This window comes from Metarhizium acridum (assembly GCF_019434415.1).
Source record: "Metarhizium acridum strain ARSEF 324 chromosome Unknown scaffold_577, whole genome shotgun sequence".
NCBI lineage: Eukaryota > Fungi > Ascomycota > Sordariomycetes > Hypocreales > Clavicipitaceae > Metarhizium > Metarhizium acridum.
In genome coordinates, this window is record NW_027094045.1 from 294,956 (window position 1) to 321,957 (window position 27,002).

General features: G+C 38.9%; 5 protein-coding genes across 5 annotated transcripts; 3 read left to right on the forward strand and 2 right to left on the reverse strand.

The window, feature by feature from the left end:
- Window positions 1-618: 618 nt before the first annotated feature.
- J3458_020994 (uncharacterized protein) lies at window positions 619-3,284 on the forward strand. Its single transcript, XM_066122342.1, has 6 exons — window positions 619-921; window positions 989-1,071; window positions 1,144-1,672; window positions 1,742-2,308; window positions 2,372-2,605; window positions 2,680-3,284. The coding sequence occupies exons 1-4, from the start codon at window positions 726-728 to the stop codon at window positions 2,011-2,013; spliced, it is 1,080 nt and encodes a 359-aa protein (XP_065972594.1). The 5' UTR covers window positions 619-725; the 3' UTR covers window positions 2,014-2,308; window positions 2,372-2,605; window positions 2,680-3,284.
- Window positions 3,259-8,441, forward strand: J3458_022580 (uncharacterized protein). Its single transcript, XM_066123077.1, has 8 exons — window positions 3,259-3,455; window positions 3,519-3,681; window positions 3,739-4,074; window positions 4,131-4,254; window positions 4,307-4,378; window positions 4,457-5,272; window positions 5,334-5,708; window positions 5,778-8,441. Exons 1-8 carry the CDS (start codon window positions 3,312-3,314, stop codon window positions 6,004-6,006), a joined length of 2,259 nt encoding a protein of 752 aa, XP_065972595.1. The 5' UTR covers window positions 3,259-3,311; the 3' UTR covers window positions 6,007-8,441.
- ORT1_4 (mitochondrial ornithine carrier protein) lies at window positions 6,970-7,711 on the reverse strand (the record flags this gene model as incomplete). The annotated part of the gene is made up of 2 exons (XM_007812558.1): window positions 6,970-7,642; window positions 7,695-7,711. 2 exons carry the CDS (start codon window positions 7,709-7,711, stop codon window positions 6,970-6,972), a joined length of 690 nt encoding a protein of 229 aa, XP_007810749.1.
- A 736-nt stretch (window positions 8,442-9,177) lies between the features above and the next one.
- J3458_020996 (uncharacterized protein) lies at window positions 9,178-10,743 on the reverse strand. Its single transcript, XM_007812559.2, has one exon. It carries the CDS (start codon window positions 10,603-10,605, stop codon window positions 9,550-9,552), a length of 1,056 nt encoding a protein of 351 aa, XP_007810750.1. The 5' UTR covers window positions 10,606-10,743; the 3' UTR covers window positions 9,178-9,549.
- An 11,584-nt stretch (window positions 10,744-22,327) lies between these two features.
- Window positions 22,328-23,371, forward strand: J3458_022581 (uncharacterized protein). The gene has a single exon (XM_066123078.1). The coding sequence runs from the start codon at window positions 22,734-22,736 to the stop codon at window positions 23,346-23,348; it is 615 nt and encodes a 204-aa protein (XP_065972596.1). The 5' UTR covers window positions 22,328-22,733; the 3' UTR covers window positions 23,349-23,371.
- The last annotated feature ends 3,631 nt before the right edge of the window (window positions 23,372-27,002 follow it).

The window sequence follows — 27,002 nt, forward strand, 5'->3', positions numbered from 1 at the left end:
CCAGACTCTTCCCGATTGGTCCGTCATCGTGGCCGTTGCTCCAAATCCGTCTTTTTCTGCCGCTCGGGTGGCGCATGAGGCGTCTAGTTACGAGCTGACATAGGCGATGATCAATATGCTGTAATCCACGACAGTCTCAGGCCAGAAGCCGCGGAGTACGGAGTGCTTACTTGCACCCTAGCAACCTGGCCACCAGACCTGCAGGTCTTGCTTGTCCAATGCCGAGTCCCACGTCGCATACCAGTCGTCATCGCTCTTCAACCGCTGCCGTGGTCGTCGACATTTCGTCACCATGCCAATATTTGAATTGTATCGCAGTGGCTCTCACTGACAGATGACTTGGCTTCTGCCAATTGCACTACCAAAAGTGGAGAGACCTCCAGTTTGTATTAGTTGACAATGACAATAAATAAGACGGTGGAGCCGACGGCCCCTAAAAGGGGGAAGTTGGGCAAGATCGGATTGAGGACACGGGAAGACGGTGGGGTCCATGCTTTACACTTCACCCCGCGGGGTAAGTTTATCAACGGCGGATGATCCCCCAAATTTTTTACGTCCGAGATGATGATTAACGCGCGACGATTTCCATCATCAATTTCTGGGCGCAATTCATCATGCTGACGCGGTATCGCTGAACTGGACACTCGCCACCCTCATGGCCTTTCCCCCATGAGTGCCGCGTACCAAAATCGCAATTGGCCTCGCCACCACCCCAGAGCCAAATCATGGGCTCCTTAATTCACCAAATACTATCACCAAGGGAAAACGCTGTGCTCACCGCCAGCATGGCCCGTAGCTCGTGCTCGATTGATATTCACGACGTGTTTGGCCCCACAGTGGCATACGCTTGTCTCAATGGCTTCGACTTCACGCTTCTATTCGAAGAGAGCATCCTCACTCTTATGCCTCTTCTCCTTACGGGTACGAGAGATGACAGCAGCCTGTTTTCTTGGTGTTTACGTTACGCCTTGCTAAGCCAAGCTTCCAGTCCTGATCCTCGTCCCTCGCGCCAGACTTCTTTGGAATACTGCTCCCAAAGTCAATAGATCGTGGCTTTTCACACTAAAACTTGTAATTTATGCTTCGACTCCTTCTTTCATACCGCTCAGACCTACTAGGTAGTTAACAAAGAGTATTTCATAGGTGACATTCTCTGTCTACATCGCCCTCCAGATTGTTCTGCTTGCTCTCTGGGCACAGCCGAATACGCCTACCACCAGGCTCACTATACCACTAAGAGCCATCATCATAGCCAGTTTTATCTGGCTGCTCTACGTGTCATGCCTGGAGCACGTCCGATCTGTTCGGCCATCGACTATACTATGTCTCTACCTCGGCATATCTTGCTTGTTGGATATGGCTTGTGCGCGTACCGTCTTCTTCATCCCGGGCTACCGTGTCGTGGCCCCCATCCACCTCGCCAGCTACTTTGTCAAGCTGGTGCTTTTGGCCTTGGAAACAACTGAAAAGCGAAGGCTGCTTATGCTGCAATGGAGAAACACGTCGCCCGAAGCCGCGGCCTCGTTCTACAGCAGAGTGCTATTCGTCTGGCTAAACAGGTTATTTTTCAAGGGATACAAAACGCTACTGACTGTGGACACTTTGACGCCACTTGACCAAGATATTCTCGATGCCTCTCGACCTACTAAGTTGCAGGAAAGATGGGCAAAAGGTTAGTTCCTCTGGACGCTCCCCTCGCACCGTCAAGTCTGTCCTTCACTGACATGTACCTACCTCACAGCTGACAAATCTGGCAAAACCGCTTTGCTTTGGGTCTTTATTTGGCACTACAAGTGGGATCTGTTGGCTGGTGTCTTGCCGCGGCTGGCATATATAGGTTTCACTTTTGCTGAACCCTTTTTAGTAAAGAGAGTACTAGATTTCACTGTGGAACCGGACGGTCCCAATACAAGAAACTTTGGCTACGGTCTCATTGGGGCGTATGCTCTTGTTCACATTGGTAAAGCAGTACGATGTAGTTCCTACCCATTTTTATCGCCGCTCATAGTCTGATCGCATCTTCTGTAGCTGTCGCTGGCCTGGTACGAACACATGACATATCGTGTCTTGACAATGTTCCGCGGCAGTTTAATCACTATTATTTTCGGCAAAACTCTTCGCCTTGACGCCAGTGCCGTTCACGATGCCGAGGCCATTACATTGATGAGCGCTGATATTGACCGTATTGGTCTCTGTATGCCAATTCTGCATGATTCATATGCCAGTCTCGTGGAGCTCGCCTTGTCCCTTGGGCTGCTCTACAGGCTCCTCGGCATCGCCGTACTCCCCCCTACCGGCTTCATTATTGGCAAGTATAGCCCGATCCAGGATAACAGATTTTCGTAGTTGCAAAATGCTAACGTACCACAAGTATGTCTTTCTATTGGTATTCCTATTGCCTCTGCAGCCGGAAACGCCCAAGTACCATGGCTTGAGGCTATTGAAAAACGCTTGGCTGTAACATCCAAGATGTTGGGAACAATGAAGGCCATCAGAATGGCTGGTTTGACAAGCACCATTCACACAATTGTGTCGAGTCTCAGAATCAAAGAAATCCGGTCCTCACGTGCTTTTCGTCTCCTGTCCGTGTTACAGACCGGCGCTGGTGAGTCTCGTCGCTCCGACACTCCTTGCAGAGCGCCTCTTTTTTCTAACACAATCTAATCCTGGTGTTGACAGCAAACTGTACATTTACTTTTGCCCCCGTCTTGGGTCTTGGGTCTTATATCATCTTGGCAAAAGTCAATAATACAGAGACCTTGACGGAGGGTGTTGCTTTTGCAGTTTTGAGTCTGTTCCAGCTGCAAGATAGGCCCGTCATGTCCTTGCTCCATGGCTTCGAGGACTTTCAAACCATCTTCAATGCGTTTTATCGTGTGCAAACCTATATCTTGTCCGCTGAGAGGGAAGACTTTAGAATCATTCCAGCTCTTCAACAGTCTGGCACGCCATCTGATGAAAATCTACCGCAAAAATCTTACTCAACAGTGCCTCGGAATGGTATCCCAAGGGGACCTGGGAGCCTCGATACTTCTACTTTCAGTGCCGGCGGCAGCGCTGTTAGCTTGAAGGACGCCGCGGCGGGGTATTCTGAAAAAACGATTGTCAAGGACATAAATCTCGAAATTACTCGCGGCAAGACAACCATGATTGTTGGGCCTGTTGGCTCTGGTAAATCAACATTGCTGCGGCTTATCTTGGGTGAATTGCCCGAGGTTTCTGGTTCCGTTATCTCTGCTTATTCTAAATGCGCATTCGCTCCCCAGTCGCCGTGGATCACCTGGGGCACGGTGCAAAGCAACATTTTAGGAATGTCTGCTTGGGACACGGAGTGGTATAATACCGTTATTCGCGCGTGTTCGCTAGAAACTGACTTTGAAGACTTGCCAGATGGGGACCAAACAAGAACTGGTACGCGAGGCTCGCGTCTAAGTGGCGGCCAGCAAATGCGTGTGGTGAGCAGATGTCGTGATCTCTTGCTTCAGAATGGGTAGAACTCAGGCACTGACGAGAGGTAGTCGTTGGCTCGGTCTTTATACTCCAGGAACCCACTTATCATCTTGGACGATGTCCTCACAGGACTTGATCGGAAGACTGAAGCCAGCATTCTGGAGGCTGTCTTTGATGCCGGTGGTATTCTCAAGAAGACCAAATCAACTGTCGTTCTTGCCACAAACTCAGGTACCGTAACTCTTTTGAGGTTGTGATGCCACGCGTACTTACTAAATACTTATTCAGTTGGCCATCTTCGTTTTGCCGACCACATCGTGGTCCTCAACAAGGAAGGTAGCATCGCTGAGCAAGGTACTCTTGAGCAAGTTTCCGCGTCTGGCGGCTATGTGCAGCGACTTGCAAGTCTGCCAGCCGTTGAGACGTCGCGACAGGAGTTGTTGGAGTTGCCGGAAGAAATCTACCAGGAACTTGGTCTCTCCAATGAGGAAGACGAGCTGGGGTCTGCGCGCAAAACAAGCGACTTGCAGGTTTATGCGTATTACATCAAAGTTGCTGGTGCATGGACCTTTTCGATTTATACATTCATCTGCGCAGCTTACACCTTTGGGCTCAGCTTCCCTTGTAGGTGTTCCCGAGTCCGTCCTTTTGCCAGCCTCTTAACTCTGTTTTTTCTTTAGCAATATGGTTGCAATGGTGGACCGACTACAATGCCAAGCACCCAAATGAAAACATTGGCTACTGGCTGGGTGTGTATTTTGGTCTCGCGGCTCTGGCGGTTGTAGGTTGCATGGGATCTGACTGGTAGGTTAATGTAACACACGGGACATGGCCAAATAGGCTGACTGCATTTTAGGGCTTTCCGTATGATGTTGGTTCCGAAAACGTCACGCAAATTCCACCAGCTTTTGCTTGATACAACCATGCAGTGAGTACTGGTGCCTTTTTTTCCCAGTTGCGGAAGGCTGTCCTCGCCGTTCGATTGCCGATACTGATGATCTTCTAGCGCAACAACGTCTTTTCTCACATCGACCAACGCTGGATTAACTACAAACAGGTTCAGTCAAGACTTACAGCTGATTGACAGCGATCTTCCGCAATCTCTTGACGAGACCGTTATGAATTTTCTCGGCGTCATCACCTCGGCCGTGCTGGTGTTCACCGGCTCGGGATACGTTTCTGCTTCCATCCCCGTTTGTGCAGCCCTCATCTTCCTTATTCAGATGTTTTATCTACGAACTTCGCGCCAGCTGCGACTGCTCGATATTGAAACCAAAGCGCCGCTATTTTCTCACTTTATTGAGACTTTGGGGGGCATCACTTGCATCCGTGCATATGGATGGTCTGCAGAGTACATGGATCAGAGCTACGAGGCTCTTGACACCTCGCAGAAGCCATACTACCTGCTATGGTGCATTCAGAGATGGCTGACCCTGGTTCTGGATCTGCTGGCAGCTGGCATTGCCGTAATGCTGGTTGCATTCGCAACAATGGTCCACAACGGATCAACTGGGTTGCTGGGTGTGGCTCTTTTCAACGTCATCAGTTTCAGCGGCGTTCTCCAGAGCTTTGTCACACAATGGACCCAATTGGAGACGGGCCTCGGTGCGATTGGCCGCATAAAAGCCTTTGTTCAGGATACCAAGCCGGAGAATTTGGATGGAGAGGCGGATGACTTGCCAGACAATTGGCCGTCAGCCGGCTCCATTATCTTTGACAATGTTTCAGCCTCGTACGAGGCATCTGCTAAGCCTGCCATAGATGGATTCAATCTAGCAATCAAACCGGGAGAAAAGATTGCCCTGTGCGGACGAACAGGAAGGTGAGTTTTCCTTTGTGCAGTTCATGTCACTACTTGACTATTAACTGAAAGGCGTCCTTAGTGGCAAATCATCGCTTCTGTTGACGATTCTCCGCATGCTTGAGCTGGATGCAGGTAGCATCACGATTGACGGATACGATACTAGAAAGATATCGCGCGAAGAACTGCGACGGCGCCTCAACACACTGCCCCAGGAACCGTTCTTCCTGCACGGAAGTGTTCGTGAGAACGTTGACCCGCTGCACATCTCTACTGATGAGCGCATCATTGAAACACTGCGTGCTGTTCAACTTTGGGACATGCTGGACAGTCGCGGCGGACTCGACGCGCCAGTGAGCGAGGACTCTCTGTCTCACGGTCAGCGGCAGCTATTCTGTCTCGCCCGCGCGATTGCGCGCCCAGGCAACATTGTCATATTCGACGAGGCAACAAGCAGGTATGAATCCAAGGATGCAGCCAATGTCTGGCTATCCACAGAATTGGGAATTGCTAACAGTCTGGGCAGTGTTGATTCGGAAACAGACGAACTCATGCAGCGGGTGCTGCGACAGGAGCTTCAAGGGCGCACCCTGATAGCCGTTGCCCACAAGCTACACACCGTGATGGACTTTGATCGAATCGTATTGATGAGCAAGGGGAAAGTGGTTGAATCTGGAAACCCACAGGAACTTCTGGCGAACTCAATGTCGGCATTCTACAAGCTATACACGAGTGGAGGCAGCGCTGCCGAGTAAACAAAGGGCCTGGTGTTTCTTTGTTTCCCTTTTTTTTAGGTTTAGAGTCGACGCAAGAACACATGATAGACCACGCTCTAGCCAGTCTCGTCACGACGACACATGAAAGGATTGAATATACACAATCCTAGCATCAAGGGGGTGTCTTCTCTCCAGGAACCCCCCAACCCGCTCCGCCTTTGCGACTTGAGGGGCCTATTCCTCCCTGACCGTGATGCTTATTATCCCTGTAGCCAGACCCCTTCCCCTCAATGCAACGATGGTGCCAAGCTCTAACCCGCGATGAATGTCCAAACTTGTGCAGCGGCACCCGGTAAACCGTCCGGAATCCATGTATGCTACGCTGACGAAGCAGAAACATGCACGGCTCTGATCCTCCATCCACCTGCCGTGCACGCGGCAAGCTCATGGCATGTATGCCCGAGGTTTAAAAAGGAAGAAACGATCCACATGGCAAACCCTTGGACCATCCATACGCGGAGCAAGACTGTGTAAATCCAACCTCGGAAATTTCAAGACTACAGAGGTAATAGCAAACATAACATCAAATTTAAGTGAGAGTGGTAAAAGGATTCAATTCCCTACTACGTTGACACACTTGGCAGGGTGAATAGCGGCATGTGGCTCCGACGCGCTTGATCACCGAGAGAGGATTTGTCCAGTTCCACAGAGCAAGACATGGCCATCTCGCGGGAACATTGCCAGCCACTGTCTCAGTCACACTCTTGCCCACCACAACTTTTTGTTTTCCCGCTTCAGACTGTGTTGCCCTCACATGTGACTCGAGGCGGCTGCGGGAACTCAATGCAGCGGAAAGACACGTTTCAGTCCGTCAAACGACACGAAGATGAATCCGAGCTAGGTGCAGGCCGGAGGCATGTGATGCCACAGCCGCATACATGCCACGCAGCCCCTGGCTCTACCAAAGAGCCAGGCCCTCGCGCCAAAAGGAACCAGGCCCCCCTACTGCCCGCGTCTGCACCCGGAACTTGATGGTGTCTGGTCGGCGGGGAAGAACAAGAGGTTGTAGGAGACGCCGGCCGAGGCGCCAGCAACAGCCTGCTGCCACAGCGGCAGCGGCCTGCGCAGAATATTATCCCCCCTCTGCGACGGCGAGGCAGCATACTGTGCCCGGGAGTACAACATGGCAGTCACGGCCTCTTTGGCGCCGAACCAAGCCGCGCCGCCGCCCGTCTCTCTGATCAGAGTGCCCATTTGGTCGTGCCAGAAGCCGAGCAGGCCCTTGTTGCGAAAGACGTCCCGGATGACGCATAGGGGGCCGTGTGGACTCGATCTGCCGAGGTGGGCGCTTGAATCCGGCACTTGACCAGCTCGACAGGGGTTAAGGACAAAGGAGGCGAGGGCGCCCGCGAAGGCGCCGGTGGCCAGGAGCGCGGGCAGTCTGTCGTCTCGAGACGCCAGTCCAGACGCGTACAGCATCTCGCGGCCTGCGCTTTCAAAGGCAAACAGGCTGCTGGTTTCGACGGCGGCGCCAACCAGCGGCACGCTGATGCCTACAGGCCCAGGGCGCCGTGGGACTGAGAAACCGGCGGAAACAGTCCAACGGGCCTGCGTATCGCAGGGGCAGCTGGTCCGGCTGGCTCTGTTCGATGTATTTGCCCAGCATGCCGCCGAACTGGGTCGTGTGAGTTGCTGGGCCAGTTGCTGCGACGGATGGCAAGACTTACCGTTCCGTAGAGGACATCTTCTACGGGTTCCATCGGCGGGTTGTCTTGGACAAGGGGTGGTGACTCGGGCGGTGGGTGTAGCTTTTTGCTATGAAGCGGATTGGAACGTCACTAGGAATGTCCCTTTTCTCCATCTTTAATTGATAATCGGCGACCCTTGATGAGAAGAGAGAAGAGAGAAAGAAAGATGCATGCCGGTGCCGCTGAGCAAGCGCGGCGGTCAAGTTTGTTGACGACGGTGTCGGAGGAGGATGGGAGACGCAGAGTGTCTCTCGCCTTGCTGACCATGGTGTCGAGGCGATCAATGGCTTGGGTCAGTAATATGCGGGGGAAAACTGAATTGTATCGTCTGTCTGCGGGAGTAGTGATGCAGCCGAAAAGAGCTTTTCTGGCGCTACCGCACAACTCTGACAATCGTCATCTGCTCGCGGCATCGCGACATGGCGGTGTCGCGGCACCAAATGTCACGACCGATATCGCAATGGGGCTGGTTCCTACTCAGGACAAGATGATGGTGGCGCAAAAAAAGGGAAAAAGGGCACCTAAGCTCGTATGCGTTGCAGCAACACCCTGAGGTGTCTGTGTCTCCCGCAAACCGCACGCGGTTTGGCTTCGGAACATGGCGATTGATTGATGTGTCGATCTTGCTGGCGTCTGCAATACAACGATGTGCCGTCGACGGTCCATGTGCAGCTGTTGAGCGGGGCTCGAGCCGCCGACCTGCGCACCCCAGCGCGACTAATTGCATATGTATGCGGCTCCCTGAGGCGTGTCTTCTGTATGTGCATATAACCGCCCAGGTACATGCCTGGGGTGACACAGCAAGCCGTTGTGGAGAAACATTAACTCAAAGGCACCAGTACCCGAACGAGACGAGTTGACAGATGCCGAGCCGTCAAGTCAGATTGCAGTCATACATCGGTAGCCAAGTAGCTAGCCGGCGCCACTTGACCCGTTTGTGCATCATTTCCTCAGCTGATGGGATCCCATTGACCGTGCTGGAAACAGGAAGCATGCTTAATTTTAATTTTTTTTTTGTTTTTTTCTCTGTGTTTTTTTTGTTCCCTCTCATCTCTATCGGGCATTGGATATTCACTTACATATAAAGAGAGCCCTCAATTGGCGCCAATTAGTTGCGGGCGAGAAAAAAAAAAGCGGGTTCTGCTCCGCCAGTAAATAAGCAATAGTGGGTCTGTCATAAGCTTGCCTTTTTTTCCGCGTGTTCCTCTTACATGGCAGGGATCGACCACGCAACGACATATCACAACATACGGGGTACGCAACTGAGACTTGCACGTCTGTCTGGTCTTGTTTGCTGCGGCCGGAAACCAACCAGGCAAAATAATGGGACCAATAACTCGCCACGGGGATTTTGGTTTTCTCTCGCAAAACGGACCCGCGGCTCATTTCCGTTGGCGACGCATTCCTCTCTGCCGTTGCGAATGCAGCAGATTGGGCACGAGACATTACTCCGTATTTCACCGTGTTTTTATTTCTTGAGACCCTTTGATGGATCTCGCCAAGAAAACAGAAAAGCCCCCAACTTTGCGGGGGCGCATGCCCCTTGACCCGCATTCGACTGTGAATATCAAACAAACTCAAACTCAATGCCATTTCGGGAGATATCTACATGAGCCGATTGTTACGCTGCATCAATAGCCGATCCAGTCACTCCCGCTGACGGCCAGTACAATCACAGAGACCAGACGTTGCGTCGGGCTCACCGCATGGTCCTCTTCACATTGTGTAACGAGATTCTGCGCATCACTACAATTCTTTCACTAGCAACACGAGCGCCCGCTCAACTAAAATGGTTGCATAACAGGCCATGACTACTCGTTCCCCGGTGTTTCGTCTACTCGCGCACCAAGTCCACGGTTGCGCAGTGAAACGAGCCCCCGAGACAGTTCACATGCTGAAACGGCAGCGTGATGGGCTCCATGTCAAACTCGTCCCGGAGCCAGTTGGCAAACTCGACATCCTGCTCCTCAACAAAGATCTGCTTCTCATTCAGGCTCAGCGCGTTGAGCACCAGCCATGGCGAGCACATGTACATGGGCGGGCTCGGCGGCTCGCGCGGCTTCGGCTTGATCGGGTACGGCCGGAGGTCCCAGCCGGCGAAGACGGCGTGCCGGCGCAGCTCGGCCTCGCTCACGCGCTCCGGGTTGTACACGGCCAGGCCGTGGCGCAGCGGCAGGATCGTCGTGTCAATGTGCATGGCGTGGTCGTCGGTCGTGCGCAGCACCTCGACCGAGTAGCCGTCGGGCACCTGCGCGCGGAGGTACTCGATGCCCTTCATGTTGGTGACATGGCTCAGCTGCCCGACGAGCGTCTTGCCCAGCCTCACAAAGTCGGCCACGTCCATGGCCGGCCGCGAGTTGTTGATGGACCAGCTCGGGCTGCCGTTGGGCTCGCGCGTGCCGTCAATCACGGCCTGGTCGTAGATGGTGTCCTTGCCGAGGATCGTCGGCGCGCGGCAGATGCGTGCCGGCCCGCCGCCCGACGACAGCTCGCGCAGGATGCTCGAGTAGCCGAGCTCGACCTCGCGCCGGCGGCAGGCCCACGCAAAGGGGGACTCGATGAGCGTGTTGCCCACCGTCATGAGCGTGTCCCGCGGCATCGACCCCGTGTAGCCCCCGACCTTGAGCCAGTCCACCTCGTCCGGCCGGTAGACCTTGACGCCGTGCTGCTGCAGCACCGACGCCAGGTTGTCGAGCTCCTCCTGCGCCTTGGCCACAATGTCGGCGGGGAACGGGTTCCCCGGCCGGAACTCGTCGACGTGCTCGGCCGGCATGCTCGCCTCGAACACGGCCCGTGGCTCCGACGGGAAGGCCGAGTGCTCTGCCCGGCCGACAATGACGGCCTTGAGCGGAGACCACTCGTTGTCTGCTGAGATCAGGGTGGTAGACATGGTTGGGCTGCAGTGAGAGCTAGTAATGGGCAAGAGGGAAACAAGGTAGGTCGTCTTTGGCTACGAGAGTGAATACGACGTCCATGTTGACAAGAAGTGACCCAACTATTAAGTGTTGGGCGAATCTGCACGACTCCCTCCATTACCACTAAACCGTGCAGCATCTTCTTGGTCATATTCGGGAATTCGTATGCGGTGCTGCTCAAGACATGCATATTATATGTTGATCTCTGCTGGAGAAGCGCCAAAACAAAACAAAACACAGGGGTGTGTGCCACAGGTTGGCGTGTAATAACAGGAGGCGTGTTACATGTACGGGTGGCGTCTGCGGTTGTCATGGCTTCGGAATATTTCCGAGTCCTTTTTAAACATACATTTCAGCCTCTCCTAATCGCCGTTCGTCTCAATTTGGCGGCCATGTCTCGGCGTGCGCTTACCACCCTGGCAGTAGACGGCACGAGACAGGGCACGCAATCCTCACAACTACTATATCCTCGGTTGTCGAAGACGGCAAATCACATCATCCATGCACATTAGTCGGTACAGTTGAGGGCTTTGTTGCCTGCGCATGTACGGAGTGCATGCTATCCTTTTTTTTTTTTTTTTTTTTTTTTGCTTTTGCATTCATGTGCGCGGAGTAGGCTGCATCACTTCCAAAACTAGCAACACTCCCAACCCCACAAGATGCGCGTCCAAGAGGTTACAAACCTGTCTGGTCTGGTCAGACTGTCATCTGATATTCAGTTAATTGGGTTAGCTAGGCAGACATTAGAGGGCTAATACCGGGGTGTTTCTAGTTTGCATCCCCTAAACAGACAGCACGCCGAAATGCAATCTGGCCATAGGGTAGGTGACGTTGACATTTTGTTTCCAACAGCGCCGTGGTGAAGCGCTGTGTGAGTTGGCCAGCTAGCTTAACTTTATGGCTTGCCTTGGAGCTCTTGGTTTTTTTCGGCGCCTATTTATGCCTCTAGAGTTTTCCATAACTCGGTGGTTCTCAAGTACTATAATTGTTGTTGGCCGTGACTGTATTGGTCAATGGCAGTCCGTAGATCTCTGAATGCGGCAAGACACAAAGGGTCATCTTGCACACATCGTACGCAAAAAGCCATTGGTCTTGATCAAGGGGTTTCCTCGACCACTGTAGTTTCGCTTAACGTGTACGATTCACAAAGCTTGTCACAAAAATCGGCAATGGTGATCGGAAGCAAGCAAGCTGACGGTGAGACCGTGAGGCCCGAGTGCTCTGCTTGTACTTTTGAGATGGCCTGATACGTGTTTATCAACAGTTAAATGTGGACGCGGTAGCAATTTCAATCAACTGGAAAGATACGAGGTGTCATATAACGTGCAAAATTGTTTCTTTGGGACTAGCTAGAAGCCGAAGCTGTTGTGATTTGGAGTATCTAAACACAGGGTGGCCGAACAGAACCTCCAGGCTTGGAACACCCAACTACTGAGGGGAATATTTGCAACGCATGAATAAATCGTACGCTATGGAGAAGACGTATATGAGGAGCTGGATAGTACTATATCGACAAATAGTGGCTTGCTACGTCAGTCGGTGAAAATACAAAGTTCGGTCTGTCAAAGGCACATCTGGAAACTGGAACAGTTGTTAGCAACCACTCTGAACATGATACATATCTCGCGTGATGGAAAAGTGGAAGGAACACAAAATCAGGAAATAGTTGAGTAATATTCGTAATCAGGCCACTCTGACGAGTGTCATAAGCCGCGGTAATTTCACAAGGGAAAATTCATCATAATGGTCAAAGAAAACAGCAAGAACAGGAGAATGGCAACAACTTACTCAGTCTGGGTAGAGGAGGACCTTTTTGGCCTGCGCTGAATTGACATCGGCGATGCAACGCAGCGCCGTGGGGGCGTTGGCTGACAAGAAGAAGAATTGTTGAATGATGGATGCATCGATCGGCAAGATTTTGTGGTACAATTTTATTTTCGATGGCGAGATCACGTGAGATCTGTCGCACAAGCCACGCAATGATGACTAAGAATGAGACCCCACCGACCCAAAGTGGAGAGAATATATGGGGTCCCGAGCCACGCCCCTGGCAAGTTAGGTGGCTGTGGCTGTGCTATTCCGTTGCAAATGACTTTGGAGTAGGGTGTAAAAGGTCCACGGGTACCCGTGTGAGTTGCTTACTCGTGGGCTTTGGGTAGGTATAGGTAGGAAAAAAAGACTTAAATAGATTCGTAGAGGAAAATAGGGTATTTATAATTATTTATTAAAAATATTAAGTGTTTTTAGGTACTTAAATAAGACTTATATAGCTTACTTTCTTTATATTAAATTATAATAATTATTATTATTAATTAAGTATTAAAGTATTATATTTTACTTTATATAATACTTATATAAGTGTAACTTAAAACCTTTATTATTATTAATTAACGCCTTATAAAAGTCTATTAAGTTATACTTTATCTCCTTATTTAAATATATTAATTCCCGCGTTATTTACGTTAAGTATATTATTATTTAATATAAGAATATTTAGCTTATTTATTACTTTAGCCTTTTAAGATAAACGTAATTAATTTAAGAGTATATTTAAGTATATTTATTAAGTTTTACCTTATTTCCCTATTTTAAGATATTAATTTTTACGCTATTTACGTTAAGCGTATTATTATTTAATTTAAGAATACTTAAATTACTTATTACCTTTAAGGTAAACGTAATTACTTTAAGAGTATATTTATTAAGTTATATAATAATTAATTATAATAATTATTTTATTATATTTCTCTTTATTATAATAACTCTCTTTTAATTAATTAAATATTTCTTTTAACTTATATACGTAATATAATAAATATTAAATACTCTATATATTATCTCTTTTATACGCGAGTATCTTAAGCTAATATTAAATTAGCTAGATAAGGTTTTCTTAGCGTGAAACTTATTAAAGTTAAACTTAAACTTAATAATTAAGCTTTAATTTAATCTTTTAAGCGCGTAATAATAGTTAATATATTAAGCGTATCAAAAGAAGTATTATTTTTATTTTATACTTTAAGGTTTATACTTTAATTAGTTTTTTAACGCTTAGCTTTAATTATTAGGCTAAAGAGCTTTAAGGTATCTTTAAGGGGTAATAATACCTTATTATATATAATTAATAAAGAAGAGAAGCTATATAATATTTAACTTAAAATATTAAAGCTCTTTATTTATTATATATATAACTTATTCTCTTTAAGTTAATTTACGTGTTAAGTAAGTAGTTTCTTATTTATATTATAATTAGCTTAATTTAAGTAATAAATATAGAATAAATACTTGTATTAATATTATACTTATTTAATAAAAGATAGCTTATATTATTAGGTTTATTTAATATATTTAAGTATTTAAGCGCCTTTTATAGCTTATATAAGTATTATTATTATATAATTACTAGAATATTAGTGTTTAAGAAGTAGTCTTTTAATAATAATAGCTATTAATTACTCTTATAATTATAAATTAATATAGAAAAATAGTTTATTAATACCTTAGTTAATAAATAGTATTAATTATAGTAGTTAATATTATAATAAACACTTTAAGAGCGCTTTAATAGTATAATACTTAGCTAAATAATAAGATAGTTTTAAGCTATTCTTAAGATATTTTAATATAAAAGTTACTTTAAGATTTATTATTAAAAGCTATAAATATCTTTTAATATATTTTAACGTTTATAAAAAAAAGCCTAATAAATAATATAAAAATACTTAAAGTTTATTACTCTTATCTATAAAATATAATATTATTAGTAAAAATAATTACTAAAAATAATTTATAAAATAACTGTACCTTTTAAAGGTTAAAGTTAAAGACCTTAATAAATAACTCGCTTATAGTATATAATTATTAATAAGTTTTATTATAGCTTTAATAATATATTTTTATATACTTTTACGTAAATACCTTTTAATAATATAACTTAATTATATTACTTAATTATTTAGGAAATAATAGGCTTAAATACGCCTAATAGCGTTAATTTATATACTTAATATTAATTAGAGTAAGTAAAGCTATAATAGTATATATATCTTTATCTTTATATAAAAGAGTATTATACTTATTAGCCTTCTCCTTTATATTATTAATTACTTATTATAAGATTATATATAAGGCTTTAAATAAGCTAGAATTCTATATATTAGCTTAACTTTATATAGCCTCTTAGGTAATATTAAGATATTAATATATTAATTATATTATATTCTAAGAGTTTAAAAGTATTAAGCTATTATTATAACTTATAAAATTTATAAGCTATAAAAAAATCGCGTTAATATTAATAAGATAGCTAACTTATTTTTAAATTCTTATTATTAAATTTACCCTCTTAAAAAGTTATATTAGTATTAAAAAAGGTATTAATTAATTAGTAAAGCTTATAAGCTTATAATAGTATTAAAGTAATTAAATTCTATTAAGTAGTAACGTCGCGTATTAGCTATAATAAAGCGCGCCTTAAGCGTAAGTTACCTTATATATTTATAAAGGCTACTTACGTCTTATTACTTTAAGATAAATATAAGGTAAAATTTTAAATTTATAAAAGTATTAATAAAAATAATTAATAAAAATACTAGATTTATAATAGTAAGATATATAAGAGTGTAAATAAATATCTTATACCTTAAGAATAATAACTAAGATTAAATTTATATGTATTTTACTTACGCTTCTAATAATATCTTAAAGATAACTCTTAAGGTTATTATTAAGCTTAATAATTTCCTTTATTTTAAGCTTATAAGTATTATTTTAATAATTTATACTCTTTTTAATTGCTATTATCTTAGTAGTATAAATAACCTCCCTAATAATAAGATTTAAAATATACGTAATATAGTAAATAAAGTAAATCTTAGGTTATTATTATTTAAAAGAAATATACTATAAAATAGCTTTATAAAAACGCTTTAGCTTAAGGTAAGAGCTATTATTATTAATAATAAATTTAACTTTCTTTAATAGGTAATATAATTATAGATTATTTTATTAAAGGTAGTAAATAATCTTTTAGTTTTACCTTTCTTTAAATGTATTCTTAAATATATTAATTAAACTAAAATTAATTATTTAAAGATTCTACTTTATATTAATAAAGTAGTATAATATATTAAGTATTATTTAAGTTTAAATATTTTTAGTTTAATTATTAATTATTAATAATATTTATAATCCTTTTATAATATATTATAAAAGAGATTATTATATTAATATAATATAGTTATAAATATATTTTACTATCAATAGAGTGTTAGAGATTATAATACTTAGGTAAAGAAATTTAAGAATATTATTAAAAGTAGAGTTTATAATAATATTTATAGTTAAGTGCGTTTAAGTAATAAAGACTAATAACTTCTTTTATATTTATTAGCGTTATTTTAGTATTTTAACCTATAAATTAATTAATAAAATTAATATATATAAATAATATACTACTTACCTTAAATTCTTATTCTATATCTTTAAAAGGGTCTAATAAGCGGTTAGTTTTATAAAACCTAGCTTTAATAAGATATTTTAATATAATAAATATACTATTATTAGTTTAAGAAGTAAATAGGTAGGTAAGTATAGTATAATAATAATTACATATAACTTTTAGTATACTATTTAATTATTACGCGCCTTATATAAAGGACTTTTATATATAAGACTAGCGAGAGAATTAAAATATTCTTCTTATAATTAAGCTTAATAATAAACTTATTAAATAAGTAATTATTTATTATTAATAGAATTTAATTATTAATTATTAAGTTATAAAGTTTAACTATTAGGTAAGGTCTCTTATATTATATAAAAGATAATTAGTATTTATAATTCTCTTTAAATTAATATCTAATAGACGAATTATTAGTAATAAAAAAGGGGAGAATAAATACTTTTAAATATTATTATTAGAATTAAAATCTATAATAAAAAGAAATAATAGAAAAGGTTTAACCTTAAAGCTTTAATAAAGGGGTAATAAGTAAAAATAATACATAAAATTTCTATTAAATAAGAATAAGCATGTAACTTATAATAAAGTAATTAATAGATAGTTTCATGTAAAATTTTCTTATTATAAGACTACGCGTTTTTATTTTTTATCTCTTTTTACTCTTAAGTTCTTATTCGTTAAATATAGAATAATAATTTTACTTATATAGGTATTAATTAGCTTAAGTAACGTATAAGTAAGTATTATATATTATATTTCTTATCCTTTTAATTATTTAAGATAAGTTTAACTATAAAGCGAAAGATTAAAATATATTACTATATAATAAAATTTAAGTTAATACTAAATCGTAGAACCTATTAATAATACTTAAAAGGTAAGTAAAATATTATATATAAGTTTACCTTATATATTTATTTAATAAATAAATATTAATGTTTCTCTTTTTAATAAGACCTATAATAAATCTCCTTAAAAAGGCGTATTAAAAGACTAGTATTATAGCTAAGTTTATTTTAGTATATTATTAGAAGAATTATATACTTAATTAATCCTATAATAAAGTTTCTTATAATAATAATATATATAATTTATAATATACTAGAATTATATAATATAATAATTATTACTTATATAATTAAGTTAAATCTTTAGTAATAAGTAGCTTAAAAAGGGGAAAGGGTTATTTGTATTACGTATAATATTTTATATTACTTATAGGCTATATATTATAAACGACACTACACGAGAGACGGGACGGGACTATACTAGCTAGGATAAATATAACTTATAGGTATAAGAAGAAGGTAAGAGTACGTAATTAGCTACGTAACCTAAAAGGTAATTAAAGAGGTTAATATTTAAACGTATTAATTAAAGAGAATTAAATTAATTAAACCTTAAGCTAATTAATTAAGGTTTAAAGGGATTAATAGTTAAGCTAATTAATTTAAAACTATAATAAAGAAATAAATAAGTACTTAAAAAGAAGGTATTTTATTATAATTAAGTAATTTAATTCTTTATTAATTAATTTAAGTAATAGTTTTACTATTAAGAGTTATACTTTTAATAGCCTTATTATAATATTACTTAAAAGTTACTTTATAGCATTTAACTTAACTTACTTTCTAAGAAATAAACCTATTATACTTTAAAACCTAAGCTATTATTACATTTTAATTAATTCTATTTAATAAGTTACCTTAAAACTTAAAGTAATAATAACTTTTAAGATATTTACTTTAAGTGGAAAGATTATTAACCTTAAGGAGATAATAAAGTACCTTTATAATAAGATTATTAAAATAAAGAAGTAAAATTAATAGCTTTTTAAATAATAAAATAACCTTTATAAAAAGATTAATAAGTAAGAAAAGAAACTTATAATAGTTTATAGAATTACACTTATAACCCCTATAAATACTTATAATATACTAAAATTTTTTAAACTAAAACTATATAATAATTATAAGAGGGATATAAGAAACTTTCTTATATAAGCTTAAGCTTATCTTTAAGTTAATAAAAAAATTTATAAGACGCTTAAGTTATAGATTCTTTATATTAATAACCTTTTAATTAAAAAGGTAATAGAATAGTAAAAGCTAACCCTTCGCGTATATTTTAAGTATAATATTAAAGTTAAAGTAAAAGTTATTTATATCTTCTTTAATTATAAAACCTTTAAAGAATAACTTCTTATTACATTTAAAAATTCTAATAAGTATAAGAAAGCTATATAATAACTTACTTAACTTAAGTAAATTAAATTTATAGCTTATTATATTAGAGAGTTTAAACGTATTATAATAAAACTTAATTAAAATATTAAACCTAAAATAAAAGTTTTTTATTAAAAACTTAAAGAAAAAGTAAAGAATAATATTTATTAAGAAGATTATTTTAAGCTATTTAATAACTTTATTAAAATAATTATTAAGGTAAATAACCGTTTATACGAATAACGTTAAGAAAGAGGTAGTAAGAATTATTAATCTTATACTAAGTATAATAAAGCTAATAATAGTAAACTATAATAAACCTTTATTATATACGAATATTACGTTAGACTTATAGAACTTAATACTATAAATAAGGAAAAGGGGAAGACTTATTATAATTATAGTAAGACTAAACACTTTATAAATAAATGTAAAGCTTTAAAAAAGCTATAAAAGCTAATTCTTAAAGGTAAAAAGCTTTATACTATAAATTAAGAAGATTTACCCACGTGAAATCTTAGTATAATAAGTAATAAAGAAAACTATACGTTAATAAATAATATTAGTTTAAATAAAGATTAAGAATTTAAAACCTAATTAATATTTAATAACTTTTAGGAATATTAAACGCTTTTATTAAAAAGTAAACCTTTATTAAAATTAATCTAAGAAGAAGAAAATTATTTAATTAAGAAAAATAAACTTAAAGTTAAATATAAACTTCTTAATTAAACCTTTTATTATAATAATAATTACTATATATACCTTAATAGTAAGTAAGGTAATAGATAGTTTCTACGAGAATAAAAGGGAAGAAGAATAACCCTTATAATATAACTAAAATTATAATAAACTAATTCTAAGATATTAAACGAAAAATTATATTATACTAAGAATAATATATATATTACTTAAACTATAACCTTATAATATAAGAATAAAGAAAACTATATAACTATAAGTAACTTACTTAGCTTAAGTTTAATTAATATAAATAGTAGGTTAAGTAATTACTAAGAAAGCTTTAATAATACGTTAAAAGATAACCGTTAATAATAGCACTTAAAATAACGCGTTAAAGAATAATATAAGAATAAAATTAATAAATTAGGAAATAATAGCTATTATTATAATTAAAACTAATTCCTTAATAGAGATCTAATAGGTCTTTATATACTATAAATATTAATAGTATAATACACCTTATAATTAATATAATTATAATAGAATAAAAGATTTAAGTAATAATTAATAGCGGAGTATAAGAAAATTTTATCTTATTAAATCTTATTAATAGATTATAATTATCTTAAACACCTAAAAATAAGCCTTATTAACTTATAATTATAAAAGAAATTATAGTAAAGTATAATTAAAAAGTAATTAATATAAGAGTAGCGTAACTTCTCGTTAATATATAAGATATAAAATACTAGGTTATATTAAATATTATAGTAATCTTAAAACACGATATTATATTAAAGATACCCTAGTTATAAGCGAGTAATTTACGAGTTAATTAAAGAATCGATTAACTTTAATAGAATTTACTAGAATATAATTATAAAGCTAAGAATAACCTATAAAAAGCACCTTATTTAAACTATAATAAGCCTTTAAAAATATATGTAATTACTAGAGAGCTAAAAGCTAAGATAATAAAGATTTTTAAGAAATACTTAAAGTATAATAAGCTATTTAATAAAGAGCTAAAAATAAAACTATTAAAGTATTTACGCTAAAACTATAAGATTAAACTTTAATTTAATATTAAATTAACGTTTAATAAGATTTATTCTTAGAACCTTAAGTAAGATAAGGCACTTAAGAAGTATTTAAAGAATATATTATAAAAGGGATATATAAGACTATTAAAGTCTTTAATAGAATACTTAATTTTATAAGTATTAAAGAAGAATAAAAAACTATAATTATATATTAATTACTAATACTTAAATAAGATTATAATTAAGAATTAATATTTATTATTACTTATAATAGAAATTAAAGATAAAGTTAAAAAAGCTAAATAATTTATTATACTTAACTTAAAAGAAACTTATAATCTTATACGAATAAAAGAAGGCTATAAGTAAATAATAGTATTTTAAACTAATAAAGAATACTATAAATATCTAGTAATACCTTTTAAGCTTATTAACGTATTAATAACCTTTTAAAGAATAATTAATATAATCTTATAAAAATAATTAAAAGTATTTATAGTTATATACCTTAATAATATTCTTATTTATTTAAATACCCTTAAGAAATATAAACGATATATATATATAGTACTATAAACTTTATAGGATAATAAACTCTTAATTAAAACCTTAAAATATTAGTTTTATTAGAGTATTATATACTTTTTAGGGTATATACTTATATATAAAGAAATATAAATAAGCTTAAATAAGATTAAAACTATTAAGAAATAGCTTATATTAAAGAATTTAAAAGAAGTTAAAGAATTTATAATATTTATAAACTTTTATTATAAGTTCTTAAGCGAATATAAAGATATTTTATAATCTCTTATAAATCTAATAAAAAAAGAAGTTAGCTTTTAATATAATAAACTAAAAGCTATAGTATTCTAAAAGATAAAAGATTTAATTACGTTAAAATCTATATTAAAAGTACTTAATTAAAATAAACCTTATAAGCTTAAAATAAATACCTTAAACTTTATACTAGGCGAATAGCTTAAATAATAAGATAATTAAGAAAAACTATACCTAATTATATTCTTCTTAAAGAAACTTTATAAATTTAAACTTAATTATAGAATTTATAATAAAGAACTTATAGCTATTATTAAGTACTTTAAAAAATAAAGATATTACCTTATAAGAGTAAAGTATTAAATTAAGGTTTATATTAATTATAAGAATCTTATATTATTTTTAATTATAAAGAATTTAAATAAACGATAAATTAAATAATATAAAATTCTTACAAATTATAACTTTAAAATTATATACTATAAAGAATTTAAAAATAAAAGAGTAAATATACTTAATTAAAAAGAGAACTTAAAATTAAATAAGTAAGTAAGTAATACACCCCTATTACACGCTATTAAGAATAAAAACCTTATATTAGGTACCTAAGAAATTAATATAATATAATAAGTTAAGCTAAATAAAATATAAATATATTAAATCGTATTATATATTAATAATAATAATTATTTAAATAATTAAAAAATAAAAACGCATTTATTTAAGAAAGGTAAAACCTTCTTATATAATAAATAATAGTATATTTTTAGTATACTTTAAGAATAGCTTATTAAGGAAATATATAAGTACCTATTACATAAATATTAAGGTATAAGGAAAATAATTAATAGGCTAAAAAGATTATATAACTTTTTAAAAAGTAAAAAAATAATATAAGAAGTTATTAAGAAATGCGATACGTATAATAAAGTAAAATTAACGTAACACGTATTATATAAAGAATTATAACTAATATTATTACTTAAAAGAGTATAATAAATTATTATAATAGACTTTATTATTAAACTATTAAAGTTAAAAGAACCTATAATAAAAGTAGCTTATAATAGTATTCTAGTTATTATAAATAGACTTATAAAATACGCCTATTATATTCTATATAAGAAATTAAGTAATATTAAAGACTTAACGTATATATTCTTTAAAATAGTTATTATATAATATAAATTACTAATAAAGCTTATATTAAATCGTAATAAATTATTTACCTTAAACTTTTTAGAATACCTTATAAAAACTATAAAGATTAAATAAAGCTTATTAATAGTATTTTACCTATAATTAAATAGGTAAATAAAAATCTTAAATTAAATACTTAAATAATATTTATAAAGTTATATTAATGTAACGGTGGCTTAGGTTCTAAGGCACAGTAGGTCTGTTTCTTAGGAAGTAAGTCAGGTTGAATGCTACAGAGTAGCTTTTGAGCAGTATCACAATAAGGCCGTTAAGAGTATAACTCTCAATAGTAAAACTATTGCTTAGATTGATCAATAGAGATCTAGACTATCTGACTATGGGAATACCTCCTCCTTAAGTATTCGTCTATCTCTCTATTGTAGTCCTGGATCGATTGGCTCGACCATCGATCCCTTCGAGCCTTGATCGACTGGCTCGAGGTTCGGTCGGTTCGATCCTCCCTGGTCGATGTGTTTGAACATCGACCTCTTCGATCGCCTCTTGGGTCACGTGGCTGGTCACGTGCCCCTGCCTTCTTCTTGTGCCCACGGGTCGTGCCTGTCCTAGCCGGTGCGGTCCCGTCCCGTGTCTTGTGCAGTGTCGTTCGTAACATTATGCCCCTCCTCTGTTGGTCTTGTCCTCAAGGCCATCGAAACAGGCCGGCTTGAGTGTCGTGCGTTTTCTTCCTTCCATCATCATGTGCCATCATGTCGACTAACCGTGTCTCAAAACAGCGGTCTAAAGCTTCGTCTGCTTCTTCCCTTCGCCGGGATAACCTTCTTTCTGCGATAATCAACAATCCGTCTTTGTCCTTTATGAAGGCTTGCGCTCGCTGCGCCCGTATGGGACTTCCCCAATGTGAAGCCTCCGTTTCCGATTCGAGTCGTTGTGTGAAGTGTGTGGTGGACAAGCAAGGGAATTGTGATATTGCGGGGGTGACCCCTCAACAGCTTCGCAGCATCGCGGATCAACATTACAAGCTCGAGAGGGAGCTTGAAGAAGCTGAGGAGCGTGCCTTAGCCGAGAATCAAAAGGTCTTGCGTTTGCGAAAACAAAAGAAATTGTGGTTTGAGAAAATGATGCGTGCGGTTGCGCGTGGTATCGACAACGTCGAAGAGTTGGAACGTGTGGAACGTGAAGAAGCGGAACAGCTTCAAAAGACCACAGGGGTCCTTCCTACTCCTTCCGAGGATCTGGATCCTGTTTTGGTTCGTTCCTTGGATGCCGAATTCAGTATCGAGTCGTTGGACGGTGCTCAGGAGATTGATTGGGATGCGTTCCTTGGGAATGAAACTGTTCAAGCAACGTCGAGCAGTTCGTGAGATTTTTGGCTGGTTCCCAGGTGTTTTCGGAGTTTGGATATCCTTTCCATTTAACGAGATAATGACGATTCTTTGTGTCTCCCCGTGCTTTGAGTATCCGTTCGACTTCGTATTCGTTGGTATCTTCCGTTGTGATGTTTGTAGCGATTGTAGATTCATCTGGTGCTTTCTCCAGTAGCGATATATGAAATATGGGATGGATTCTCATTCCATCTGGTAATGATAGTTCGTAGTTGGTATTTGAGATTTTTCGTCTGATAAGGAATGGTCCGATCTTCTTCCAGTCGAGTTTGTCGCTGGGTCGCTTAGTTTTGATGTTTTTGCGAATGAGGTATACTTTATGTCCCTCCTCTAGGATTGGCGCTGGCAATCTCTTTTTGTCCGCGTAGTGTTTCATTCGGTTCTGCAAAAATATCCATTCCTGTTGCAAGTGTTTCTGTATTTCTGTCATGGTTGCTGCATGCGTTGTAGCTGCTGGCGCGTTCACATTCTGTGTCGCATGTGTTTCGATGATAGGGTCAAATCCGTAATTTGCCCTGAATGGTGACATCTTCATGTTGTCAATCTCAGAGCTATTGTAAGCCCATTGTGTTAGTGGTAGCCATTCTACCCAATCATTCTGTTGGTAGTTGACATAGCTTCGCAGATATTGTTCGAGTATTTGGTTCAAGATTTCTGTTTGTCCATCTGATTGTGGGTGGAATGCCGTTGATAAGCTTTGTTTGATCTTCATAGTTTCCATGAGGCATTTCCAAAAGTTTGAGGTGAACAATTTGTCGCGATCCGATATAAGCTTTGTTGGTAATCCATGTTGTGCAATGACTGTTTTGAAGAACATATACGCTAAGTCCTTGGTGTTGCTCGATTCCTTGTATGGAATGTAGTAGGCGTATTTTGTGAGTTTGTCCACAATAACTAGGATGCTGTCGTAAGCTACTCCTGTCATGGGTTCTTTTGACTTCGGTAGTTTGACGATGAAGTCCATTGTAACAGTTTGCCATGCTCTTTCAGGTGGTGATATCGGTTGTAATTCTCCGTATGGTGCGTGTCGCGCTGATTTTGCTTTGTTGCACGTGTCGCATTTCTTGATGACTTCTTGTACCATTTTTCTGCTTTCTGGGAAGTCGTACGATCTTCTTAGCCTGCTGATCGTTTTCCCTACACCCTGATGTCCGTGTAGTGGGTGCTCGTGTATTTCCTTGACAAGCTGTTCTTGAAGTGTACTGGGAACATACTGCCGTTCATTGTACAAGAAGGTCTTGCCTTCCTTGGACAGATGCGTTTTCGTTTCCCAATTGTCCAGATAGCTGTCATTATTAATGCATGATGCGATCCGATGCATCCATGTTTCATCTGGCTTGACTTGCCAGGTCATGTTGATTTCTCGGGTGCCTAGCACAAGGTTCCCATCCTTGGTGGCTCGTAGCAAGGGTGCATTACTCACTTGCTCATCCGATTTCAAGTCCTCTCTTCGGCTGAGCGCGTCTGCTCTTCCGTTTTCGGATCCTTTACGGTATATGATTTCGAAGTCATAATCCGTGAGGGTTTCATACCATCTGATCTGTCGTTTGTTCAGATCCTTTGTGGTCAAGAACGATGTGAGATTCTTGTGGTCAGTATAGACCTTGATTTGATGCTTTGCTCCTATGAGATAGTGTCTCCATTCTTTGAAGCACTCAATGATAGCCATGAGTTCTTTGTCGTGGATCCCATAATTGAGTTCGGGTCCGTGGAGTTTCTTCGAGAAGAATGCAACTGGGTGCAATCTTCCTTGATCATCTCGTTGTCCAAGCTGTCCGCCTAGTGCAAAGTCTGAGGCGTCCGTTTCAAGCTCATAAGGTTTGTCCTGATCAGGTGCTTTCAACACAGGTTCTGACGTAACTAAATCTTTCATTTTCTGGAATGCCGTGGCTTCTGGTTCGTTCCATTGGAAGCCGACTTCTTTCTTTGTTAGGTTTGTGAGAGGTCGTGAAATGTCTCCATATCCGCTCAAGAACTTGCGGTAGAAGTTCACGAATGCTGTGAATCCTCTGACTTCTTTTAGATTCTTTGGTGTAGGCCATTCCTTGATGGTTTTGATCTTATCCGGGCTCATTCGTATTTCTCCGTGTGTGAGCACGTACCCTAGAAAGTGCACAGTGTTCTGGTGGAACTGGCATTTCGAGGCTTCGACTAAGAGTTTGTTGTCCTGTAGAGTTTGTAGTACCTCATGTACATGTCGTTTGTGTTCCTCAAGGGTATCTGAATAGATGAGGATATCGTCGAGGTATACAACCACAAACACTCCTAGTTGTTCCCGTAAGATCGTATCGATCATTCTTTGAAAGGTTGCTGGTGCGTTGGTAAGCCCGAAAGGCATCACTAGATATTCGTAGTGTCCTCTGCTGGTTCGGAATGCTGTCATCCACTCGTGGCCTTCTTTCATCCGTATAAGGTTATAGGCTCCTTTTAAGTCGAGTGTGGTGAACCATTTGGCTTTTCCAACTTTGTCTCTGATTTCCGTCATAAGCGGTAACGGGTATCGATTCTTGATTGTGATCTTATTCAAGTGTCGGTAATCGATGCATGGTCGTAGTTTCCCGTTCTTCTTTGGTACCCACAGGATTGGGTATCCTGCTGGGGACTCTGATGGTCGTATGTATCCCTTCTGTAACATGTCCTCCAGATACTCCTTGAGCGCCTTGTCTTGCTCAGGGTTCTGAGGATAAATCTTGTTGAACGTTGGTTCAGTACCGGGCTGGAGTCTGATCTCGTGGTCCCAGCGTGAATGCTCCGGTAGTCCTGTTTCTAGCTCTCCGCTGAACAGCTTGCTGTACTTTGAGTATTCCTTGGGAATCTCCGTTGTCTCAGCTTTTTGCTCTCTGGCGATCACATATATTCCTAGAGGCCTGTCGTAGTTCGAATGAGGTGCCCTTCGTAGGCCGCTCTCAGCTTCGTAACCGCATCCTGGTAAATCCCATTGAAGTTGGCCGGTTCTCCAATTGACTCGTGGATTGCTCGCTCGCAACCAGGGTATCCCTAATATAACATCGTGTTTTGAGATCACTGTGATATCTAGTGTAACTCGGTGTTTCGTGCCTTGTATGTCGACAAGAAGCTGCGCGATCTCCATGTCGACTACTCCGTGGCTATACTTTACCGTAGTTCCTTCCACAGTCGTGAGTCGGTAGGGCTCGTCTTTGGGTGTCCAAGGCAATCGTAATTTGTTGACGAGATTTGGCGAGATAAAATTTCCTTGTGCTCCGCTATCGATCATTGCCTGGATCTTTCTTCCCATTATAGTCATATTAACCATGAGGTGTGCAGTACTGCCGATGTTTGCAATACATAGAGACCTGTCAGATCTCCGTCGAGGAATCGGTCTTAATTGCGACGACGGCTGTCGTTTCCCGAATTGTTGTTCCTCTCCTCTTGTTGTTGTTTGGCGCGTATCTCTAAGCGCTGTCGTCGGCGATTATCTTCCGGCGTCTTGTTGGAGCTTCCTTGGTGATCACTTGATCTACCATCTGTGTTAATCGAACTCAGACTAAGTGAGTCACTCGCAGTCACACAGTTTCCTTCCTCGGATTGTGAGGGCGCAATCCGGATAGTGTGTGCGTTATCCTTAGCACAGTATAATTTCCCGTTCAATATCTTTGAATCGGTTCGTCGTAA